This window comes from Protopterus annectens, chromosome 1.part2, assembly GCF_019279795.1.
Source record: "Protopterus annectens isolate FY-2018-M chromosome 1.part2, PAN1.0, whole genome shotgun sequence".
Taxonomy (NCBI): Eukaryota; Metazoa; Chordata; order Ceratodontiformes; family Protopteridae; genus Protopterus; species Protopterus annectens.
The window spans coordinates 1,170,366,806-1,170,392,338 of record NC_056727.1 but is presented as its reverse complement, the minus strand read 5'-3'; the positions used below and the strand labels follow the sequence as shown (position 1 = coordinate 1,170,392,338).

General features: G+C 41.8%; 1 protein-coding gene across 8 annotated transcripts in view; it reads right to left on the bottom strand.

The window, feature by feature from the left end:
* The window catches only part of LOC122792271 (kinesin light chain 1-like), a 1,642,552-nt gene that overhangs the window by 652,187 nt on the left and 964,832 nt on the right, over nucleotides 1-25,533 (bottom strand). For all 8 annotated transcript variants that reach the window (XM_044060030.1, XM_044060031.1, XM_044060032.1 and 5 more), the window contains 2 exons: nucleotides 22,681-22,733; nucleotides 12,883-12,950 (listed from right to left, as the gene is read on the bottom strand). In XM_044060030.1, coding sequence (XP_043915965.1) covers nucleotides 12,883-12,950; nucleotides 22,681-22,733 — 121 coding nt within the window. The remainder of the gene's footprint in view (nucleotides 1-12,882; nucleotides 12,951-22,680; nucleotides 22,734-25,533) is intronic.

Here is a 25,533-nt window from a genome sequence, read left to right as displayed (position 1 = left end):
GAGATCAACAGAAGGGTGGGTGGAAAATGCCAGAAGTGCTTTAATTTATGCAGGCTTCAAATCATTTCAGACAAACACCTAGAATTTCACTCAGTATTTAACTATCACTCAATAGACTATTTAACTAATGAAAAAAATGTGACATGTGCAGCCTAGATAATTTAAATGTCCATCTATCACACAGAACAAAAACAACAGGCCAAGCAGATTTCTTAAAACAGAAAACAAAATGGAGCTGGTATCAGAAATCAGCTCTAGCAATCACAGACAAAAAAAATAGATATCACTCAGCAGGGAATCACCAGCAGTGCTTTAGTTTATGCAGGCTTCAAATTTTTTTTCAAAGACAAAGACAAAAACCTAGAATTTCACTTTACAATAACATCCTTTATCCTAAATGCATTACTAGTCTCCAGCGCTTCAATTCTCTAAATCAAGCTTACACACACACACACACATATATATATATATATATATATATACACACACACACACACACACATATTGCTCTTTCTTCCTAAATCTGGTTTATGTATTTCTGAATTCTTAGCATCATACATTCTTTGTATTTTATGCACTGTCACTTCATGTATTCGTTATTTTAGATACTCTTACAGAGTGGTCATGTTACTGACTCCAGGCTGAGACTCAGTTTGGTTAGAATTGATTGGTGCTTTATCTCGGTTAACAATTTCAATAAATACATACAAAAATCCTTTGTCCTGCAAAAGACAATAACTGAATCCAGGAACTTTGCAAATACCCTTACAACAGCAGATATGGCAAAAGACAAGGATGTCAGCTGCTAGTGGGGGTTCCCATATTCAAAATTTAGTAACTGCCTATCTCTCTTTGCTATAGGGGTGTACAGATATGCATCATAAGGGCTCATGGAAGAATCAGGGTTAAGAAATTCTGTAACGACACCTTAAATTTTAGAACCACCAAAATCATATTCAGTCTTGATAGATCTACAATGGATCCACTATGGTTCCCTTTTTCTTGGGACTAGAAAAAGCCTGGAACAGAATCCTGCTTGTTTTACTTTTTTCTGGTAGCTACCCTATGGCTCAGAGTGGATACTGTTTTCTGTCTACAATGGTATCAGATTATTTATTTCAGTTTGATGACCGGGGGGGGGGGGGGGGGTCCACTGGCCTCAGGAGCCCGTTTTCAGTGGATGCCCAGTGAGAAAAGCTCCAACATTACATAATATTTGATTTTTAGATTAAATTTACAATTCAGAACACAGATACAAAAGATAAGCAAAATACAGTTATTATAAAGGGTGTAGATACATTATAAAATCAAAGACAAGAACTGGAAAACTGGTACAGCTCCACATTACACAGTAGACATTAAATGTTCAAATTAAAGTTAGAATTCAAGATTCAGACGTCAACTGATACACTGGTAAAGTACCACATTACTTAGTAAACATTAAATATTCAGATTAAAGTACCCTTCAAGACGCAGATAGGGAACGGAGGACATGGAGAGCAAACTATACACAATATATACAAAATGTGCATGAGATAAAGTGGAGGAGTGAGCAATTTCTAGAGGAATTAAGTAGTAGGCAAAGGGGAAGTAGAGAAAACATGATTTAGAATAAAGAGAAAAGGTGGCTAGGTGGGTAAGGTGCAATTGCAAGTCCAGTTACAGAAATAATAGGAATGAAGATGTGATTTGAAGTTGTCAATATTTTCGAAAGTTCGTAGAGAAGGAGGGAGAGAGTTCCATTTTTTAGCTAGGGAGAAGGACAGGAGGTGCCGTCCAGCAGAGCGGATTGGTTTGTAGACTATGATAAGGTTTAGGTGGGAAGATCCAAGTGGCCTGTTAGGGGTGTATGGTTGTAGAATGTTGGAAAGAGCAGGGCATATAGTAGGGTTTAATAATAGCCTATGGACAGTAGTGAGTTGGAGTTAGTTGAGATGGTCAGGAAATTCTAGCCAGTTAAGTAAGTGAAGGGCAGAACAATGGTGGGAGGAGTATTTGGCTTTTATTCTAAATCTGGAGATTTTATTGCAACAACTTTTCACTTTGGAAGAGATGGAGGCAGATAGGTTAGTTAGAATAGGTGCATCATACAACAGAGAAGGGAGAAGGGTAGGTAGTGGCAAGGGTTTGTCTAGTAGAAGGAGTGAAATAGTGGTTGTTTCTGTATAGTAGGCAGAGTTTATGATGTGTTTTCTTGATGTTTAGTTGGATATGCGTGTCAAATTTTAGGTGTTCATCTATGGTTACCCCAAATAGTTTGGCATAGGGAACGATTTCTATAGTAGAATTGTTGTGACTTCTAATTTGGAAAGAATTTTTATCAAGTGGGGAGTATTGTGAGGAAGTGAAGTGTAGTATTTTGGATTTGTTAGCGTTTAGAGATGGATGGTTTTGCAACATCCAGTTCTCAGTGGCAGAGAAGGCAGTTTGTGTATATGATTGAAGTTCTGGGAGGTTGGTGGCACAGCAGATTAAAGTGGAGTCATCAGCATATTGTACTATTTTAGTGTTTGGGATGGCAGAGTGGAAATCACTGACAAAGATGTTAAACAGCACTGGGCCAAGAATAGATCCTTGGGGAACTCCAGTAGGAGTGGGAAGGAAGTCTGAGGTGCTTCTCTTCCATTTTACAGCTTGATATCTATCAGTTAGGTAACTTGAAAACCAGGATAGGGAATTGCGAGAAAGGTTTAGATTAGCAAGGTGGTTAAGAAGATGGGTATGGGAGATAGTGTCGAAGGCCTTGGGAGTGGTCTAATAACACAGAGACGAATTTTCCAGAGTCGCGGGAGTGGTTGACTACATCTAAAAATGAGAGAAGAGCAGTAATAGTGCTGTGGCCAGGATGGAAGCCATGCTGGGTTTGAGAGATTAGATTGTTTGCGGTTAGGAAGGGCATTAGTTGAGTGTGAATGCATTTTTCCAATATTTTTGATATTGGGGAAAGGATGGCTATGGGGCAAAAGTTGGAGGGATTATTTTTACTGCCCTTGTGGAGCGGATGTTTAAAGGCAGCACGCCAAAGTTTGGGGACATAAGATTCTTGTATAGATCTGTTGATTAAGATACTAATGGGGAGGGTGATGCCATCTGCAGCAATTTTTAGGAATTTTGAGGGAATGTTATCTGGGGCATTGGAGCATGGCTTTAGCTTGCTAAGGAATTTCTTTATGTAGGAGGTAGAAATAGGTTTAAGTTCAAAGGTGGGGGGGTTGGGTTGAGAGGCTGGGGTAGAGTGATTAATTTGTGTGGGAAGGGTATTTAGGAAGGACTTAGTTAGTTCAGCTATAGAGTTAATAAAGAAGGAGTTAAAAAGAGTGTCAATTTCTGGATCGGTTCTAGTAGTATCAGGGCAGGGGTTGTTTTTGGTGCCTGGGTGAAGGAGTGAATTGATGGAGTTCCAGAATTGTTTGGGGTTTTTGGAGTGGTTGGTATGGAGTATCAGATAGTGGGATTGTTTATCCTTGATTATATGTCTTTTGGAGAGGTTACGGAGTTGCTTATATTTAAGGAGGGTTTCAGGATGTTTATTGTGCTGAGAAAGTTTCCAGCATTTATCTCGTTGCATAAGTTTTTTAGTTTCTTTGGTTAGCCATGGTGCGAGGTTAGGTTTGACTCTTATAGATTATGGAGGGACTTGGGTATTAAGTATATTTAGGAAGGTGGAATTGAAATAATCAACAGTGTTATCAACAGGGAGTGTTTTTAAGAGTGCTCCAGTTAGTTTGTTAGAGGGTGTTAGAGAAGTTTGTAGGGTTGAAGTTTGTAAGGTTATGAGTATGTACATGTAGGTGCTGGTGAAGGGAGGAATGGGTTGCTCGGAGGATAAAGGCAGGCAGGTGGTCACTAAGAGTCAGGAAGAATGCCTGAGTCTAATATGTTGTTAGGGTGGGTAGTTAGGATCCAGTCCAGAGTGGATCCTGGAGGATTGGTTTTGTTGGGTCTGGTGACAGAGTTAGTAAACTGAGTGAAGTTGAAGAGATTGACAGATATGGCGGGATTTTGGTTGTTAATTTTGTTCCAGTCTAAGTTCGATTCCAGATTCCACTGATCATTTGGGATGGGCAGGATGTCCATTATTTTATTTATTTATTTTTGAAAATGCATATTGCAGCTCTTTTTTTATGATCTGTAACACCTACTTGCCATGAATAGTGACTTCCCATTGGTCTACAAAGACCAGCCTGCCTACTATTCTATCTTGTGAGATGGTAGGGTCCGAAGTGGGAGAGGGCTGGGGTGGGTTTAATTGGTAAGGTGGGAGGAAGGTGCTGTTTTAAGTTACAGTTTTGCCCTCTGGTTGCCACAGCCCAAGTACCCCCAGGTCTGTCTTTTCTGTCAGTTTACCACTTCTTTCCTTATTTTTGTGTTACTTGGGAAAGAACAGTCAGGTATGACAGTGTAGTTTCTGACACAGCTAGATTGAGGGGATTGCAAAAGGTCCCTGGCAGACTGTAAAGTTTTTCCCTTCTCTTTCATCTTCTTGAGCACTTTCTCTGCAGGAGATTCAAGGAAGACATTCTTATCCAGAGGAACATCCAGGAGCTCCACTTTTTCATGCTCTGGCAAGGGATGAATCCTCAGTAACAGACCCCATAGCGGTTGCACTGCAGAATGCATACATAACATTGCAACCACACTTTATGGAGAGAGAGAGAGACATTCTAGAAAGTGATGCTACTTAGATCAAGCATCCTTTCCGGTCCCTTCTGTCTTCTGTCTCAGCTGTTCAAGGAGGAATTCCTGGAACTTCAACACATGAGACTGACAACTGAGGGTCTTAATGGGCAGGTTAGCTGAGGTGCAAGTCTTTTTGCAAACGCTACTTACTCTGTCATTTAGAATCAGGTATCTGGCTGCAGCTCCACTACATCCCCTGCTGGAGTCCAAGACCAACACTGCTTACTCCTTAACAAGATTTAGTGTACATATACATACACACACATATACGTATAAATGTATGTATATATATATATATATATATATATATATATACACACACACACACACACACACACACACACACGTCATTTTTTTTTTTACAGATGTTTAATAGAATCATAGATCTCAGAAAGCAGAGGGTTGGGAATCAGGTGCAAGGATGGAGAAGAAAAGGCATCATTTAAAACTTCTAACACAGGACGTATGGCCAGAGGTCTTGTACTCTGTCAGAGCCAGAAGCTGTCTGTGCATTATCTAGGCCTGGAAGAATTTATTGGGCTCAGGGATGAAGGTCTCCTTAATCCTATGAAGGAAATATCCTGATGAAAGGGCCTCAACTGGCAAGGCTGAATAAAGGGTGCCCTCACTAACAGATGAGGCTAGAGACATAGGATTCATATAAGCCAGCTCCTTTACCTCTGAATTTGGGGTACCTGATTCCCTTTGGGATGAAGTGTCCCTTTTTCTTTTAGCACATGGTATTAATGCAGAGAGTTCTTCAAAGAGTTGTCTACCTAAACTTCATAAATTCCATGAAATTATGGGCCAACTTGAAAAGATATGAAGTCATTAACTGGAACGTAAAGAGCTGTGACCCAGTAAGAGATGACTTGGGCAAAATGACTAACGATCACATGGACTTCAGTGTCTTGACTGTGTGCATAGCCATGTAGTCCAAAATAAAGGCCCCGGTTTGTGGGCAGACACCCATGCAGTCCACCTCAACTTCCTCCTCAACAAGCAGCATGGGGACATCCTCCTCCTCTTTGCAAATGATAAAGTAGAACAGTCAAGGAACCAATGGACTAGCTAATGTGCTGGGGGCCAAAGGCATAATGACTTCCCAAAGGGACATGCCAGAGGCATCAGCTGAAGATGACACAAGGTACAGGGGCTGCAAGACATCTGTATGACACCAGTATAGGGAAACTTTTCAACTCCACAGCTATGTTAATGGCCTTCCTATCTTTTCTTCAGGTGCATTTATATTTTAGCTGGGGTAATCAGAGGAAGAACTGGATGATATCACAGTGGGCCTAGACCAAGTGTTGGATATTTGGAAGAGGTAATTCTCAAAGCATTGCACCCTGCATTTGATGGCCTTCTGATTGCAAAGGGCACACTGTGGGCAACTGGGCACATCATGTTCTGGATCCAGACAGAAAATGAACAAGTTGTGGAAGTCCTTGTATGACATTTGCTTCTTACACATAAAAGCTTTTGACTTCTGTTCTTAAAATCTGAAGTACAATGGACTCCGAAAACAGCAATATGAAGATAAGAAAATTCTCCATCAGGATACTTATCTCCTAACTCTGTCTTCAGGCTGACTTGATGGACTGATGCAACAAAATTGCTAGGGATACTCATTCTAACTGTTACAAGAAAGACCCAATGATGCTGCAGGCCTATGGTCCTTTTTACCACTGATATCTTGAAGTTGGTAGAAGAGGGAGTCTGCAAGGATTGGAAGAGGAAGTCAAAGTAGTCAAACCATCTGTAACTTGGGCTGACCATTAAACTACTGCAAGCAAGAACTCCAACAGTCAGTACTGCATTAGTGAACTGCAAACAGCAGCTTACAGAAAGAGTTTCCTGACAACCAAATCAGGGAAAATAACACATTATTTTCAGGAAGGGCTGAGCTGTTCTATTCCTACCCAATATATACTTTTCTCAAAATGATGCATCTTAACGAAGACATGAACACTTGCTTTCTGCAAATTTGGAGTTAAAAAAGTTACTTGGTAGAAATTCATTAAAAGAAAATACCACACATGGAAAAGGAGTTGTTCAACCACTTCTGGCAAACTGGCATAATGCTTTACAGAACACCAAGTTATAAAAACAAAGAATCCTATTATGATCATTTGATCTATCACAAGACTAAAGAAGAAAGCCAAATATTGTCTTTAACTTAGTGATATTCTAGCTGGACATAGACGAACACCTGTCTGTATTTGAGAGTTAGAAACTCAAAAGCACAGACTCTAGTCTCTAAATATACTTTATTTGACATAGTGTGACCTCAGAGGCCATCTATTTAGAAACGAGGGGTATAGGGACAAAGATACCATCTCAGGGGGTACAGGATGTTTGCCCCACTGCAAGAAACACTTTTTTAAAAGTTGTTACCAACTGTAAAGTACAGTTGTGTACACTTACCATAAATGTAGATGTTCGAGTGTATTCACTGTTGCAGTCATCACATTTTGGGTTATCTGCTTGCAGCAGCCCTCAGTCGGCCTGATTAACAAAGTCTTGGGTCCTGTGTCGGTTGCTGTCCCTTCTTCCATGACGTCAGGTCGTCAGAGGTATAAAACATGCAGCCGATGCCATTACATCAGTTTTTCTTGCCCCAGATGTCAGGTGCCCCCCTAATGGGAAGCAATTAAATCTATAAATATACAAGGTTATACCTCCAACAAAAAAGCAAATACACCAAAAAGCTTTTGAGCATAGTAAGGTAGAGTAGAGGTATAGCCAAAAGAAGAAAGTGGGCTGGAGGGAGGGTAACCAGGACTGCAACAGTGAATACACTGGAATATCTACATTTATGGTAAGTGTACACAACTGTACTATGTTCTTCATGTTTCACTGTTGCAGTCATCACATTTGGGTAGATTCCCAAAGCTATGGATGGGAGGAAGTATTCAGACACCATTTTGACCAGTTATAAGGCCCTGCAAGACTGCAGCGGCAAAACCAGCTCTGGATTTAGAGAAAACTGGCAGATGGTAATGCTTGGTGAAAGTATGTACTGAACTCCAGGTAGCAGCTTCTAGGATGTCCCTGGTAGGGACGCCTCTAAGAAAGGCTGTAGAGGTAGATGCAGCCCTGGCTGAGTGGGGTCTGATCCCCTGTGGGACAGGTTTTCCATGGTGCTTGTAGCAGAAATGAATGCAATGGCCTATCCATTTGAAAATGGTTTGCTTTGAAATAGCCTTCCCCTCTGCCCCTGCAGCAAATGCCACCAGCAGTTGGTCAGATTTCCTTTGAGGTTTAGTCCTGTCCAAGTAGAATCTAAGTTGTCTGTGCACGTCTAAGGAGTGCAGTATCCATTCTCCTTTGTTCTGTGGGCTAGGAAAGACGGCTGACAAAAGAATGGACTGATTAAGGGCCACACTGGATACCACCTTTGGCGTGAAGGAGAGATTGGTCCTTACGGACACCCTGTCCGCATGAAAGATGATGAAAAGCTCCACTGCCATGACGGCCTGTAATTCATATACCCTTCTTGCTGAAGTGATTGCTAAAAGGAAAGCTGTTTTCCAAGAGAGGAATTTTAAATCCGCAGTGGCAGCTGGCTCTAAAGGGGGAAGGGTGAGCTTTTTCAATACAACGTTAAGGTCCCAGGCTGGAGTTGGGGCTCTCCTGAGAGGTCTTAAGTTCTTGGCCCCTCTGAGGAAATGCTTGAGCAATGGATGAGAGAAGAGGGGTGGTTCTGTGTTGTAATGAGCTGAAATGGCTGAGGCATGAATTCTGATGGAGGAAAAGGAAAGGCCCTTGTGAAGCATCTCAGTTAAGTATTGTAAAATCTGAGGTAAATTGGGCACTGATGTGCTCATCCCTTGAGACTGGTTTCCAGGTACATAATCTTTTCCATTTTCCAGCATAAGATTTTCCAGTACTAGGCCTCCTTGCCTCAAAAAGGATATCCATCACTGGTTTACTGAGGGATGGTAAAGGAGAGATTAGGTAATTAGCCAGGCTGCTAGGTTCAAAGTTGAGGGTGCAGAATCTGGTTCTCCTGCAGAGACAACAGGGTAGGAGTCTGAGGCAGGTGCCATGGGGCCAACAGTGACACACTACGCAAGCGGGGGTACACAAGTGTTGGCGTGGCTAGTCTGGTGCAATCAGAATCGTCCTTAGTTTGTCTTGTTTGATCTTTAGTAGTACTTTGGAGAACAGAGGCAGAGAAGTAAAGGCATAAACTGATAGGTTTTTCCAGCTGAAGGACGGAGCTTCCACTTTCCAAGCTTGTTTGTGGGGAGTCCTTGTGCAAAATCTGTCCAACTGATAGTTCTGGGGGGAGGCAAACAAGTCTATATCTGGGCTCCCCATTTGCTTATCAGCATGTTGAAAATCCTTGGTTCCAGCTTCCACTCGTGTGGGTCCATGAGGTTTCTGCTTAGGTCGTCTGCCAGTGTATTTAGTTTTCCTGGCAGGAATTGAGCTTGTAGATGCACTTGGTAGCTCAGGGCACAGTTACACAGTGCCATGGCTAGTCTGCATAGGGGGTAAGAATGTGTACTTCCCTGCTTGTTTATGTACCACATAACAGTGGTGTTGTCTGTCTTTACCATTAATTGTCCTGGAAGAATGTGGTCCTTGAAGGCTGTCAAGAGTATTCTGCACCACTAACATTTCTTTTTGATTGATAAGCAAGTGCATTTGACTTAGGTTCCATTTGCCCTGAATGCACTTCCCTGCCAGGTGAGCCCCCCATGCATAATCTGACGAGTCTGTTGTTAGGGTTTGGGTGGTAGGGGGTGGTGTGAATGGCAGTCCCTTGTTTTGGTGGCAGGCCTCTGCCCACCAAAGAAACTCTAGGCATAGGCAAGGTATGATAGGAATCAATGCTTCTAGATCCTGAGAATGTTGACACCATAGGCTTTTTAGATACCATTGTAGTTTCCTCATATGCAGTCTTGCATATGGAATTAGAAGAATGCAGGAGGCCATGAACCCCAAGGCTTGTAGTATTTGTCTTGCAGATAGTAGGGTTTTTATGGCCACTTGTTTGAAAGTAGGTTGTCAAATGAATTTGTTTCTCTGGAGTGAGGAAGGCCATCTGGGAAGTTGTATTTAAGCTTGCTCCCAGGAATATGATTTGTTGACAGGGTACCAGGTGTGATTTATTTCCGTTTATGGTGTACCCCAGACAAGTTAACACCCTTTGTACAAAGGCCACATGATTCAAAAGTATGTCCTGGCTTTCTGCCTGAATTAAACAATCGTCCAGGTATGGGTATATTTGAATATTTCTTTGCCTGCAAAATGCAATGACTGGGGCTAGGCACTTTGTGAATACCCTGGGCGCAGTAGATAAGCCAAAGGGCAGTGCAGAGAACTAGTAGTGACTGTAGCCTGCTTTGAAGCATAGGTATCTTCTGCAAGATTCCCTGATTGGGATGTGCAGGTATGCTTCCTTTAAATTGAGTGTTACCATCCAGGCATCTTTTCCTAGCATAGGAAGTAACTGGTGAAGAGTCAGCATCTTGAATTTTGGAATCACCAAAAAGGTGTTTAGAGTAGACAGGTCCAGAATAGGATGCCATGAATTGTCTTTTCTGGGTATCAGGAAAGGTCTTGAGTAGAAACCTTGTCCTTTTTCCTCTTCTGGCACAGTTTGAATAGCCTTTATGTTCAAAAGAGAGAGTATTTGCTTTTGAGCCTCTGCCCACTGATTTGGGGGGAGATTTGGCCAACCTTTTGGCATAGGTAATGTGTGGAAATGAAATATGTATCCTTGGGACATTATATTTAAAACCCATTTGTCCTGGGTAATGAGTTCCCAGTTTTTGGTCAGCAGACCAATCTTTCCCCTTAAAGGAGCATTCAGTTGAGAAATGCTTGGAAGTTTTAAAAATAAGTCAGAGAGACAGTTTTCCATGGGGGGGGGGGGGGGGGTCTTACTACTCCCAGATTTGGAAGCGGAAGCCCCACACTGCTTAGTCTTGTGCGTACCCTGGGACTGAAACCTGGGATTTCTGCGGTGTCTGTGTTTGGGTTGAGAAAGCCTGGAAGGAGTCGGAAAGGACCAATTCTTAGAGTGCCAATGCCTACTAAATCTTGAGGCTGAACTTGTAAGAAATATTTAAAAGTTTGCGTAGATTTAGCTTTATCTTCCATCTTTTTAAGAACTTCCTCAGCTTTGTTGCCAAACAGGTGGTCCTGATTTAAGGGAGCATTCAACAGATTAGCTTTAACATGATCAGGCGAAGATTGCTCCTTAAGCCAAGTGTGCCTTCTGAGTACAGACCAAGTGACAAGAGGCCTCTAAAGAATCAAACCCACATTGTAAAGTATGTTTTCCAACCTGTTCAGCTGAATGCATTAACTCCTGTAATTCCTTATTTTCAGCACAGTCAGAAATCAACATCAATTTCTGTTTAAGCAACCCAATAATATGTTGTTTTATACTTTAACATAAGAAACTGACAGTTTAAGGCCCTAATGGCCAAGGACGCAGAAGTGTAAACCTTCTTACCCCATCTATCCAGTGCCCTGGAGTCTATATCAATAGGGGTAGGGTTTATGGCAGTAGAAGCCTTAATGCCCTTGGGTCCCTGTGAAATAAGTCTCTGGATCAGCAATAGGATTTTTAAAAAGAAACTTGTGAGAATCAGGAACCCTGTAATATCCGTCAGGTTTTCTGGGAGCAGGAGACAAAGAATCATGGGCCAAACTAGAGTCCAAAAAGGCATCATCAACAATGTCTAGTAGAGGAGGTACAGCTAAAGGCCTATGCTGAGGCAAGAGTAAGAAATCCCTAAGCCTCTTTTTCAAATCAGAAAATCCTGGCTTTCCCAGTGGAAATGCTCCCTTAGAGCATGCAAGGTTTCACCAAAAGAAAAATCCTCTGGAGGGGAAGCAGAGGGAACGAAGTCCTCCGCATCAGAATCCTCATAACTAGATAAGGGTAAATCCAAATCATCAGAAGAATCAGAATCCTGGTCAGAAGATTCATAAACAATTTCAGTCCTAGGTTTCTTAGAAGAGGGTGGTTGGCTTCCCCTGATTAAAGTTATAAGATCTTCAGCCATTCTTTTTTTTTTAGGCATAGAGGCCTGAGCATGCGGCCTGGGCATCAGTTTTCTAGGCATGGTTCGAGGTTTAGGCCTTAAAGAAGAAGGAGGAGTCGGTTTAAATATGCAAGTCCGTAGGCTTGAATACACCCTAAGAAGCCGGTGCCTGCCCAGCGGCTCCGGACCCATCCAAGGTAGAGACATCCACAGGTTCCACAGTTGAAGCATCTCGCTCTGAATGGGTCTCAGTAGAGGCCTGCGAATCAGAAGTAGCGGGTATCAGGGGGTGCGAAAGCGCCTCACTGAGTACCGGCAAACTGGCGACTGGCTTAGGAGAAGTGTCATCAACAGCTTTGGACCTAGGCGGCCTGTGTCTTTAGCTTTGCGTTTTTTCGGAATTCCGGTAGTCAGATGGCTTACCAATGAAATTTCTGGATAATTGAACCGAGAACCAAAATATTTAGAGGCAAAAATATACCGACGGCAGACAGTGTGTTGATTAAATAAAGCACAAAACTGACAGCAAGGTACGTTGTGGTCAGGGCCTAGGCAAGGAATACAGTACAAATTAAAATATTTGTGAGGTATTTGCTTTCCACAAGAAATGCAATTATTAACTTTTACTGACATCGGTAAGGAGCAAGAGAAAGTTTCCCCAATGGGATAATTGCTTTAGTTGAAGACTTTGGTTCTGAAACTCGAAAACGAAAATTTCAGGAGTCGGCCGACCGACACTTGCGAACTGCTTCTGCTTTTGGCATTGCATGGCAGGAAAGACTGATGTAATGGCGTCGGTTGCATGTTTTATACCCCTGACGACCTGACGTCATGGAAGAAGGGACGGCAACCAACACAGGACCCAAGACTCTGTTAATCAGACCGACTGAGGGCTACTACAAGCAGATAACCTAAATGTGATGACTGCAACAGTGAAACATGAAGAACATCTATACGTACTTGTGAGTGATTAGCACCAAGTTACTAGAATTATAGCAGATTGAGTTTCCACAGTAGACCCAGCCAAACCAGTGCTTCAGGTCTTTGAGATGCAACTAGGTAAAAGCAAAACTTCAATGAAAATGAGACAGCTAGATGTCCTAAGCAAATATATACTGCCATAAAATAATGCTCAGAGAAAGTGCAGTGCTAACACACAGATTATAAAGTAACTGCATTAGAAAATGTTTACCTGTTAACTTTGCATGCCTTGTACCACCCACCATACTCTGCATATGGAGCGATGTCCTTCAGCTTACCCTAAACAAAAAACAGGTAAATAAATATGGCAGTCCCATAAATCAAGTCTTCTAGTATTAGTCACTTAATGATTTACTCTTTGCTGACTGCATAAAAGCACGTCAGAAATTACCCTTTTTAAGGCATGATTGTGTGCTGCTAAAATACAAAAATGTAACAAATGAACAGAGAACTGCATAATATAAAGTAACTTCATACCAACCTTACCTGCCAATATTAATAGTTTAATGTTAAATATGAAGAAAAATAAATAATTACATGCAAACAGACTATGACATTAACTTGAACAGCACTGCAAATGTTCTTATAGCACCCAGATGTAAATCTTTTAGAGATAAATAAGGACAGCGCAGTGGTGCAGCGGTTAATGTTGTCACCTCACAGCAACAGGTTCTCTGGTTAGATTCTCAGCTGGGGGTGCCTTCTGTGCAGAGTCTGCATGTCCTCCCTGCACTTGTGTAGGTTTCTGCCAGGTGCTCTGGTTTCCTCCCACATTCTAAAGACGTGTCTGGAGCATTTCTTCCCAGGCCTATGCTGAAAATGGGTTCTGTCCCAGATGGACTTTCCCAATAAACAAATGTTAAATAAAAACAAAATCCTAAGACACAAAAAAATCTTGAAAACAAACAGTTATATGAAGATGGAAGTTGTTCTACATACATCTGTAAGAAATACACTCTGCTGTAAATGAAGACAGTAACAAACAGCAAATGTAAGGCGCATGCCTTGTACAGATTAAAACTAAAATGAAGGTTTAAAAGTTTTAATAACTTGAGAAAGGATACATGTTATGATCTCATTATGATCTCATTATTATCCAATGACACTGGTGTTAAGGTTATCACTAGAAAGTCACAAGGTAAAACAGATGGGGATTGCCTCCATGATACAACAGTGTAGAATGGAACTGTTCCACATTTATATCATATAGTATGTCCACACATCAAAATATTTTATGGGTATATTGCACTGGAACACTGTTTTTGCACAGTTCTTAACCTTGCATCCTCTTAATACTAGAATCAGAGAGAAGGGTTGACAAAGGCTGAAGTAAAGGAGTAAAGGGAAACTGCACAGAGCAAGAACAAGAGGATCAACTGCAGAGTGCTACTGGGAAAATAAGGCAGTATCTGAACAATATGCATGAATTTAGAAAGGTTGCTCTTAAGCAAGTATTTTTATACAACTTCAGAAAACACAAAAATGTTTAGAACAATGACTTACGCATCAGAACGTAGAAAGGGCTATCACCAAACTTAAGGAGCCTATGACAAGAAAAAATAACCACAAATCCTACAGAAGTATTACAGATATTTTGGAAACTTCATGAAAAAATGTATAAAACAGAAGAATGGGGAAACCAAGAAAAGACACAAATAGAAATATTTATGGAAGACTTAATTAAGCAAAGGTTAGAGAAAAATGAGGCTCAAGATTTACAGCTAAGATAGGAAGAGAAGAGATAAAAACAGTGATGTATAATCTATCAACAGGGTTGTCTCCAGGAATAGACAGTATATTTTGGAAGTTTGGAAGAAAGTGACATTGAAAGATTTTGTCAAACAATATTTTAAAGGGGGGGGGGGGGAAGTACCAGCATTTTGGAGGAAAGCTTTGGAGGCTGCATTACTTAAAGTGGGTAAAGGCCCTTCAAAGCTGGCTTTGAAAAGAACATTTCAATTTTAAACCACAATTACAAATTGTTTAGGCTTAAACTAGCTACGAAAAAGGTAAAGGTGTTGACAAAATTGAAAGAAATGGATCTATGTGGTTTTGTGAATGGAAGGCAAACATTTGATAACATTAATATTAAGATTAGTTGTGCAAAAACTTACCATAATGATAGATGTCCTTCTCTTCTCTGTTGCAGTATTCTTTACTTGAGGGAGTTGCCTGCCAAGGCGACCAGACATTGGCCAGTATACCAAAGTCTTCTACTACCATTAGGTGTGTGGTATGTCTAATGTAGGCTGCTCTCAGACGCAGGCCATAAAAGTGATGTACACATGCACCATCCTCAGAACTGAAGCCCCAGGCAGAGAGACAGTCCAAGGGATAGAGAATCAGCACAGCCAAGAACAGAAGGAAGTGGGGAAGGAGGAATGGATAGAAATACTGCAACACAGAAGAAAAGGACATTTACCATTATGTTAAGTTCTTACACAGCTAATCTATGTCCTTCTATTCATCTGCTGCAGTATTCTTTACATGAGGGAGAATACTAAAGCTCATGCAGAAAGGGAGGTGGAGGTAGCAGAAGAATTCTCCAGGAAACCAAGAAGAATGCCCCTGGCAAATCCTGCCCTAGATCTGGAAATAGAATCCAGTTTGTAATGTTTGCTGAAAGTGTGGACTGAGGTCCAAGTTGCTGCTTCTAGAATGGAGTTAGTGTTCAGCCCTTTGAGGAAGGCCCCTGAGGAAGACATTGCCCTTGTAGAGTGAGCCTTGACTGCACAAGTAAAAGCTTTTCCATGGTAGGCATAGCAGAAAGAAATGAAACTGAAAATCCAGTTGGAGATGGTCTGCTTGGACACAGGCAATCCCAGAACCCTGGGGTGGAAAGACACAAATATCTGATCTGATTTCTTAAAGGGTTTGGTCTTGTGGAGGTAGAACCTGAGTTGTCTGTGTACATCAAGTGTGTGTAGGATCCTTTCAGTGTTGTTTTAGGGAGAGAGGAAAAAGATAGGCAAATGAATGGCTTGGTTTAAGGACAATTCATTAACTACTTTAGACATGAAAGAAGGGTTGAGACTAAGCAAAACCCTGCCTTTGTGGAAGATCAGAAAGGGTGGAGAAGCCATCAGGGCCTGAAGCTTTGTAACCCATCTGGTGGAGGTTATAGCCACCAGGAGAACAATTTTCCAGGTATAGCATTTGAAGGAGCTAGAGGAGGCTGCCTCGAAAGGTGCAACAGTCAGTTTCTCTACCACAAAGTTAAGATCCGGAGGGGGGGGGGCTACAGGTCTCCTGGGAGGTCTAATTTGGAGAACGCCTTTAAGAAATTAAGCCTCCAATCTGGAAGCTACAGGAGGTGAAGAGGCAGACATGCAGAGATAGCTGACAAATTTGCTTTTATAGAGGAGTAAGCTAAACCAGCATTGAGCAAATCACACAGATATGAAAGACCCAAAGGGGGATCCACCATAAGCGGGTCCAGGTTTCTAGCAAGACATCAAGCAGAAAATCTCTTCCATTTGGAAAGGTAAGACTTCCTCCTACTTGGTTTCCTGGCCTTCTGCAGGACTTGAAGCATGCCCTCAGACTAAAGGTGGCTGAAGGAAATCAGGGCTCTATCACCCACAGGGTTAACTGAAGCATTTCCAGATATGGATGGAAGAGACAGCCTTTGTCCTGAGTGAATAAGTCCACTCTTTGAATTAACCTGTGATGACTGCCCTTGGTTAGGTGCAGACGAAGGTGGAACCAGTGCTGCCTTGGCCAATTGGGAGTCTGTCCTGTGGAATCTTCAGCAGGACTTTCGGAATGAATGGTAGGGGCGGGGATGCATAAAGAAACTTCCCCTTCCAAGAAATTGGCAGGGCATTCACTTTCCTATGCCTGAGGATGTGGCTCTCTGGCACAAAACTTTGGAAGTTGTTTGTTCGGGGGGGGGGGGGGGCAAATAAGTCTATTTGTGGAATACCTCATTGGTGGACAACGTCCAGGAATACATCCCTGTGAAGCATCCATTCATGGGCCTGCATTCTGGATCTGCTCAGTGTGTCTGCCACAGAGTTTTGACAGGACGGGATGTAGACCGCCTGAAGAGATAAGTGAAGCTGGTGTACTAGTTCCCAAGCCTGTAATGCTAATCTGCAAAGGAGATAGGATCTTGTGTCCCCCCCGGCTTGTTTAGATACCACATAGCAGTCATTGTCTGTGTAGATTCGCAGCCACCCTGGTCTCAGGTGGGGACAGAAAGACTGTTAGGCTAGGATCAGTGACTTCATCTCCTTTACATTTATGTGGTCTTTTTCCTGAGGGGAGGCATTGTCTTTGAACTGTGTGTAGGCCCAGAGCTGCTCCCCAATCTGTATCTGAAGCATCCATGTACAGGTCCTGAGTTGGGGGTAATGGCTGAATGGGAAGTCCTGGATTTATGGACAGTTGTATCCACCATAGGAGCTCCTCCTTGAGACATGGTAGTAGTGGTACTGGAAATTCCAGAGGGTGGGCATGTTGAGACCACTTCAGGAACCACTGGAATTTCCTCATATGGAGCCTTGCCAGGGGTAACATAGGGACAGACGGTAGAAGCCATCAGCCCTACGATTCTGAGAAACTGTCTTGCAGAAAAGTGTTTTGGGGGAGAATCTCTGAAAAAATTAGAGAGATCTCCTGGGTCTTTTTCTTGGTTGGGGGGGGGGGGGCACGGCAATTATTTTGCCGGTTTGGAATCTGAACCCCAGAAAAACATGATCTTGAGATGGGATGACAGTAGACTTGTTGAAGTTGATGGTGAATCCCAGGCATTGGAAAACAGCCATAGCAGAGTGCAGGATGTTTTTCAGTTCTTCCCATGTGTTGGCACGGAACAAAAGATTGTCCAGGTAAGGGAAGATCTGAATGCCTTGGAGTCTGCAGAAAGCAACCACTGGCACTGGCATTTTGTGAAGACTCTCGGGGCTGTAGAGAGACCAAAGGGCAAGGCAGAGAATTAAAACAGCCAGGACCCCATAGAGAAGTGCAGACATTTCCTGAATTGGGGATGCATGGGAATATGAAGATAAGCATCTTTGACATCTATGGACGCTAGTAAGGCAAGAGGGAGGAACAGAGGGAAGAGGGTCTGAAGAGTTAGCATTTTGAAGGAGAGCACTTTTAAAAAGATATTGAGATAGGAGAGGTCTCATGGCCCTTCACTCCTGGGAACCAGGAACATGTGCGAGTAAAACCCTGTTCCTTTTTGGGGAGAGGGCACAGGTTGTACTGTACCCTGTTCTAACAGGCTTTCAAATATTGGAGGGGGAAGAGAGGTTTCTGTTCTTCTGGAAGTTGAGGGATACCCCTGAAAGGAGGCACAGTGTGCTAAACCATAAAGTATCCATTTTTGATGATGCTGAGGACCCAAGTGCCTTGAGTAATGGATTCCCAAGTGGGAAGGGAGAGGGGCAGGCATGGGAGGGAGTTGCATGGCATTTCTCAGGAGTCAGGAGGAAGGGCGTCTTTGATCAGGAAAGGGCTGCTTAGCCACCTAGGAAGCAAGTGAAGAAGCAGAGAACTGATGGAGTTTCTTGCTACCTTTAGAGAGTTTGGCTTGGGGGGTCTGGGAATGTCTGCGAACAAAGACAGTTTTTCCAGGACAGTTCCTATGAAATTTAGGCAGTAGAGCAACAAAGACTTGAATAAGGTCTTTTAACTCCTTGCTCTTTTCTTGCAGGGACATGAAGAGTTCAGCAGATGGTTTACCAAATAAAGCTGTGTTGTCAAGTGGAGCATCCATACGCTTCATCTTGATTTCCACAGGGAGGGGTTGAAGCCTCAACCAGGTGAACCTTCTTAATGCTGAGGAAGAAGCTGCAGCTCTGCAGGTAGCCTCAACTGCACTGCAGTTGCACTTGACAGAATGTCTGTCCACCTGTGAGGATACAGCAATAAAAGAAGATGCCAGGGCTTTATTCTCAGAGTCAAGCATGTCAGAAACTATCTTAGACAACTGGGTCATGAGTTCCATGGTATACTTAGTCATGTGGGTCTGGTAATTCAGAGGCCTGAAAGTTAAGGTTGCTGAAGTATACACTTTATTTCCCAGCCTCACTAGATGCCTACTGTCCTTGTCCGAGGGGAGAAGGGAAGTGGAAGGAAGAAATCTGGAGGCCTTATCACAGGCTACTGAGATCACTGAGGGGTCTGCCACAGGAGCTTTGAAAATGAAATTACAATCCTGAGGCACTTTGTAATACCTGTCTGGTTTCTTAGGGTCCAGAGGTTGAGAGTCAGGGTGTAGGGACATGGAGGCGAAGGCATCCAAGAAGGCATGGATAACCAGAGATATCACAGAAGGACTAGGGTCCTGTACTCGAAGAAGGTTGTAGTATTTCTTGGACCTCAGATGTTTGTGAGCTGTCCCATTTAAAGTGATCTCTCATCTTTGAGATGGTCTCACCAAAGGAAATCTCCAAGGGGGATTTTATCCCACAGGAGTCTTCTTTGGGGAGGCAAAGTCCAAGGGGGAAGGGATTTGAGCTGAGCAAACTAAGCAGTCACTATCCTCTGATTCTTCCTCTGAAGTGACTTGTACTCTGGCTCGTTTTAGGGAAGAAGGTGACCAGGGAAGAGGAGAAGCAGGCTGGCCTGAGGTAGGCCTCAGAGCCATGAAGGCCTTGAACAGGTCTTGGGCAAAATTCTGCCACTCTTCCTGAGGGGCTGGTGGAAGAGAGAAATGTTTAGTTTTCAGTTTCTTTTTTGCAGGGTTGTCCATCAGATATAAGGAGGGAGGAATGGACATTGTCCTACACTCAACCAAATTGGAATCAACATCCTCCCTTACTACAATCTGAGTGATTCCTCTAGGGCCTTCCAACAAGATAAGCCTAGGTTTCCCCTGGACATCAGGTGCCAATGTCTGTGAGGCCTCTCTGGATGTGCTTACTGTTGTTCCAAAACTGACTCAGCTGGAACGTGCCTTGGAGCTATCATGTGCCTCAGGACAGACATCCATAGGGAGAGGTGCAGCTTCCGCTTAGTAGACTCGGTCGTCAGGTCCAAGGAGTCCTCCATTGTGCTTTTAGCTAAGAGTTTCAGACACTGGTTCTCCAAGTAAATAGCGAGGGATGAAAGACGACTATGAAGGGTTTTAGGCACAAATGACTGACAAATCAAACAATTTTTATGATCGTGGCGGGGCCTAAGACAAAAAAGGCACTGGGAGTGGCTGTCCTTGTGGAGAATCTACCTTCCATACTCACACTTCCCTTTCTTGGAAGACATTACCCCTCAACCAAGAGAAAACAGTAGCAAAAGACAAAACATTCCCCAATGGGGCACTTAACTAAAACAATTCCGTCAGCAGAGCGACATCCGGGACTGGTGATCTGACTGTGGCAAAGAAGTTCTGAAGAAGGTGCAGGTGTACATCACTTTTATGGCCTATATCTGACAGCAGCCCATGTCAGATGTACTGTGCACCCCATGGTAGTAAAAGACTATGGTATACCGGCCGATGTTGGGTTGCCGTGGCAGGCAACTCCCTCATGTAAAGAATACTGCAACAGATGAACAGAAGGACATTAAAGATGATCCAGAGGAGAAGCAGAGTATAAGAAAACACAGGTACTTTTGGTGAGTCTTGATGCAGAGAAACCATTCAGAACAGTCAGTTGGGATTTTATGAGTAGGGTAATGGTAACACTTGCATTTCCTGATAGAATAATAGGGTTAATAAGGAAAATTTATAGAAAAGCTGTTATTGAACAAAAAAAAAAACACATCAGGGATGTCCTGTTTCTCCTTAGTTATTTGTTTTACATTTAGAGCCATTAACAAAGAAGAGACTCACAAACTCAAGGATATAACTAACACAGTAATCAAGAAAAGTTTATTTGCAGATGATATTTCTTTGTACTTGACAAATTCGGAAAAGGCTATTTTCAGTGTTGTGTAACATTTTGAGACAGTTTCAATGTCTTTTTGGGATATAAAATAAATGAAGTTAAACAAAAGCTATAGCATATGTGAATTGGTTCAGCAATTACCCATACTTATAGGGACATAAGATGAAATATTTAGATGTATGAATTAAAAGGTTCTGTTATAGCAGCTAACGATATGTGGGAAAAGATTAAACAAAGATAAAAAAATTGAGAAGCTGCAAGTTTCAGACTGTGGTTATAAACAGTAAGATACAAGAAGTGAAAAGCTTTTAAACCAGTCTTTTATAAGGTCAGGCATATTTTTATTAATTAGCAGAGAAGGTATGGATAATAATAAATAAAGAATTGACAATTTATTTGGGAAGAGAAGAGAGCAGGAGTTAATTGGAATAAGTTGATTTTACCCATAGAACAAAGTGGTTTAGGATTACCTAATTTGAAGGAATACTTTCGAGCTACATGGTTAAAGCTAATGTACATAACTAAGGTTATAAATCAAAGTGAAAACAGATGATGAAAAGGTGGGGGGGGGCGAGAAAAGACAGTGTGCATGACTTTGAATACAGCTGCTTAATAATAACAGCAACTATACAGATTATATTCATAAGCAGCAGAAGGTATTTTAATAACCAAGCCAACAATGGAATGAGAAAAGACATTTTAACAATAGGGATGACTTCATGTAGGGTGTAGAAAATAGGCAAGAGGGACCTTGAATTTATTGGTGGAAATTAGCAAAGGAACTAAGGTATTGGGGAACAGATAACTAGGGAAAGGTAATAGAGTGGGACGGGGCTATGGAGAAGTCTGGACTGCAGGTTACAGCCTGCCTTCCCTACCAGGGATTGATAAGGGTATAAGCAAAAAGAAAGGGATAGGGGAGTGCCAAGTGAAGACTATCACTAGTAAAGTTTTAGTTGAGTCAGACTAGATGATGCTCGTACAAAATATTGCACAATAAAAATAAATCAGAGGAGGTTAAAACGATTGTGAAAAGAAACTTGAAATGTGATTTACAAAATAACAATGGGAATGGGAAGACATCTACATGGCTCTCAAGAAGGTCTAGAAATTTTGCACTTTTGTTTGCACTTGTATTTTATACCCCATGCAGACTTCAGGGGATTCTTCCTCAGGTAGACTGCAAATACTGGAAGTGTGATGGGAATGAGAAAGGTATATGGGAACATGTTTTTGGGAATGTCACAAGTTGGCAATTTTTAAAAATTCCCCACAGAATACTTTGTCTGAAATGTTGAGGGAAAAAATGGTTGTAACTAAGGAAATGATTCTTTTGAGCTGGAATATAGAATCTGAATTGCCTAGACAAAACAAGGCCCTATTAAATTTAATAGTATAGAATGCCAAAAAATAAATACCTAGAAAATGGAATTAAAAATCTAAATCAACTATTAAGTATTGAAAGCTGTAAAAAAGATAAAACAACTGGAGGTGGAATCTTACAGCAGTAGAGTATGACTGCACATAAGGTCCATTCTGGACATTCGCTTTCATAATACTCCAAAAGCCAGTGTTCCATATGGACCTGTAAGTTTATCCATCAATGTCAGTCATTAAAGTACCAGTTTTACAAAGTACTCAGATGTGCATGCTTGTCCATGCATGCTAAATGAAGCCTCAACAACTTCTGATCAGTGGCATCAACAGCGTTTTTATTCAGGCGACTTCCCATCCTTGGACACTGCTGCAATGTACTGACTTGTTCTAGAGTCTTAGCACATGTACATCTCTGACTTCATGCAATAAGATACAATTATCCCCATCAGATCTCCTCTTTATCCCAAATTCAACTGTCTTACTTTCTCACACCCAAGTGACAATATCCCACATCTCACAAAAGAGTGAGAATAAGACTGAACACAGAAAGAGGTCTAAATTACAATGCCCACGCTGACATAAATCAACCCAGAGAGGGAGGCAGCACAAAATAACATCACTGCACTAAGAGAGTTGTACACCATAATTGGCAAAACAGCCCAACAGAAAAACATCCAGCTTCTATTCAAATCTCTTTGAGCAGATAATGACAGCATGCTTGCCTATTTTTAAGCCCAGCTTGGATCCTGAAGTGGAATTCATGCCATTTGGAAGAAGAAAAAAAACTTTAGACTCACCTTGCTCATCTCTTCCCTCTCTTCTGCATGCATCCAGATAGGTTTGTTGTCCGCTATAATAAACATATTTTAACAAATTATTTAAATTTCAGGCCACACTAACAAAAACAGTTCTGCAGTTTTTTTGTAAGCTAGCAGGTGTTAACATATTTATACACAATGCTGTTTGCATAAATGTGAAGTCCTTGTAGACAATGTACCACCTCAAAATGTCTACAATACCAATAAGAAATGTTCCCTAAAACTACTTACAGTGCATGAAGAGCATGCACTACTGCACTAATTAATCAGTACATTACAGAGCCAACAGTAAGTGAAGTAAACATTGTAGATGGTTCATCGCTGATCTAAGTAGCACTGTTATATTCCCTGTGATTATCAGGGATGACAAATACAGTCAACTACATGATCTGGTGCATTACTGCTTTAACAGGCCTAGTATTTTTATTGTAGCTGTTGCTTAAAATGATGAAAAATGATTACCTTAAGTCAAGTGAGGGCTGTCATGTTTACTTCACTCTGCTAACCCAAAACTCGGCATGATGCCTAGATATTAGTTGGAAAAAAGGCCAGTGAAGCAGAGCAGTGCAAAAATATGTGAGACCAACCTCAAGCTGAAGCTTACTAGCACTCTCTTCACTAAAACTGGGGATACTGCCTCTTTCAACATGGCAAGGAAAAGTCAACTGCACGTGTAAAATTTATGAGACGATGCTAAGACAGGGGCAGCGCTGTTTGGCAGGGTAAATGCCATGCTTACTGGAATAATCATATAGAACCCTTTTTCCTAAGAGAGTACAGGCCTTAGCATTAATGGTTTTAGTCACTGTGGTGGTAAGGAAAGATGTATCTACCTTGGTATCATTAGAGGAAATAAGCCATGGTGCCATCGAAAAAACATCCTTTGTAACCCAATATGATGAAATGTGAAGAGTGTACTAAGCTTGAGACTTCTAAGAAAGTTTTACATTATAACATTAAGCTACTGTTTTGTAAGTCCTATTTTCTGTTTTCACTTGCTGCAAAGTGAGATAGTGCTGAAAACCTACTCAAGGTGAGGGGGAAGGGGGAGCAGAAACAGCATGCAGTCAACTGAATGAAGTGTAGCAGCATTTCCTTAACCCCCAGAACCTGACAACTGGGCCCTTATAGTAGCTAGCTCTGCCTCTGCAGGGTCAGCCAAAGTATATAAGTACATGGACTTATGAAATCTGCTGGGCATTTTTATTTGCTGAAAGTTGATAATCTGGTTCCAGGGAAATTGTTTTAAACACATCAAATCATGGAAATGAGAGCGTGCACAGACAATAACTTGGGAGGACAGAAAGAAAAACTTTCTGAGGAGGGTTGCCTAATGGAATACTGTCAACCTCAGATTACTTATCAAACCCCAAGGGAGATCTCATCTGATTTTCATAGATTAGAATTCCCACTTCACCTCTGAAACTTCAATAAGGAGGAAGAAAAGATATCTTCTTCCGCTTAACTCTCCTAAAAGAAGGAATAACCTAGGAAGGGAGAAGACATATCTCATATTGCAATACAGAAAACAATTCTACACAGTGAAACATAAATCTGTGTGTTTGGGGGGGGGGGGGGGGCACCAACAATTGGGTGGCAGACAGATCCTCAGAAAAATAAGTCTGCACAGAATGGTGACTGAAACTGGTGAGAGAAGTGCGTAGCACAGATATCTGAAACTCTGAAGTCGGCAACAGTCAACATCAGAACCCCATTCCAAAAAAAAAAAAAAAAATCCTATAAATAATCACAGCTGGAGAATCAAAAAACCAGTATTGTGATGAGCTGCTGATTAATGCTCAATCACAATAAGTAAAAAGACAGATGTAAAAGGGCAATCTTACCCTCTCAGCCTATTTTCTTTAGTAGTCTATTTATCAGCATATTCAAAGATTCCATTTCCCAAGTTCATTACTATAGCATTTCTCAAACAGGAAAGCCTGCCTCTGTAGGAAGGGGGAACCCAAGCAGATCTGAATAATGTGCATTTGAAAAGTTACTTATACAATAGCTTGTATGGAATCAGGCTAATGCAGAAGTAACAATGGCTGCATCTACCAGATTTAAAATTAGTAACAAAAGGATAACCTTCTCTGCCTAATCTTGATGTGCCACATATTTTATGCATGGGACGGTGCACAGTACTTTTCTGAGATCTAGGGGAGGTGCAATGGATTTTCTGTGGTTAGGTATGACATGCACATATGCTGTGTTATCACCTCCAGTATCTGCTTATTCAGAAAGGAAAATGTGGATGTGAAAATGAAAATGCAAAAAGTACAGTTTTGTACCTACCATAAATGTAGATGTCCGATAGGTATGCATCTGCAGTCATAACATATGGGTTGTCCTGCCTCAGGCAGCCCTTCGGTCGGCCGGATTCCAAAGTCTGGGTCTGGCCTCGGCTGATGTCGCACTTTCCCCAACGTCAGAGCTTCTGGGGTATAAAGGCATCAGCCGACGCCATTTTCCTCAGTGTTTCTTGCCCCAGATGCCAGGTGCCCTCTAGGAAGGCTAAATTTGGATAAATGTAGAATGTTCCAAACAGTAGCAAAATATATATATATATACATACATATATATATATATATATATATATATATATATATATACATATATACAAACAAACAAGTACACCATAATAGATTCCCCCAGCTAGCTGAAAGAGGGGTAAGCACCCTAGGAATACCACAGAGGGGAAGGAGGGTGGGTAATCCTGACTGCAGATGCATACCTATCGGACATCTACATTTATGGTAGGTACAAATCTGTACTATGTCCTTCAAGGATGCATCTGCAGTCATAACATATGGGTAGAATACCATAGCCAAA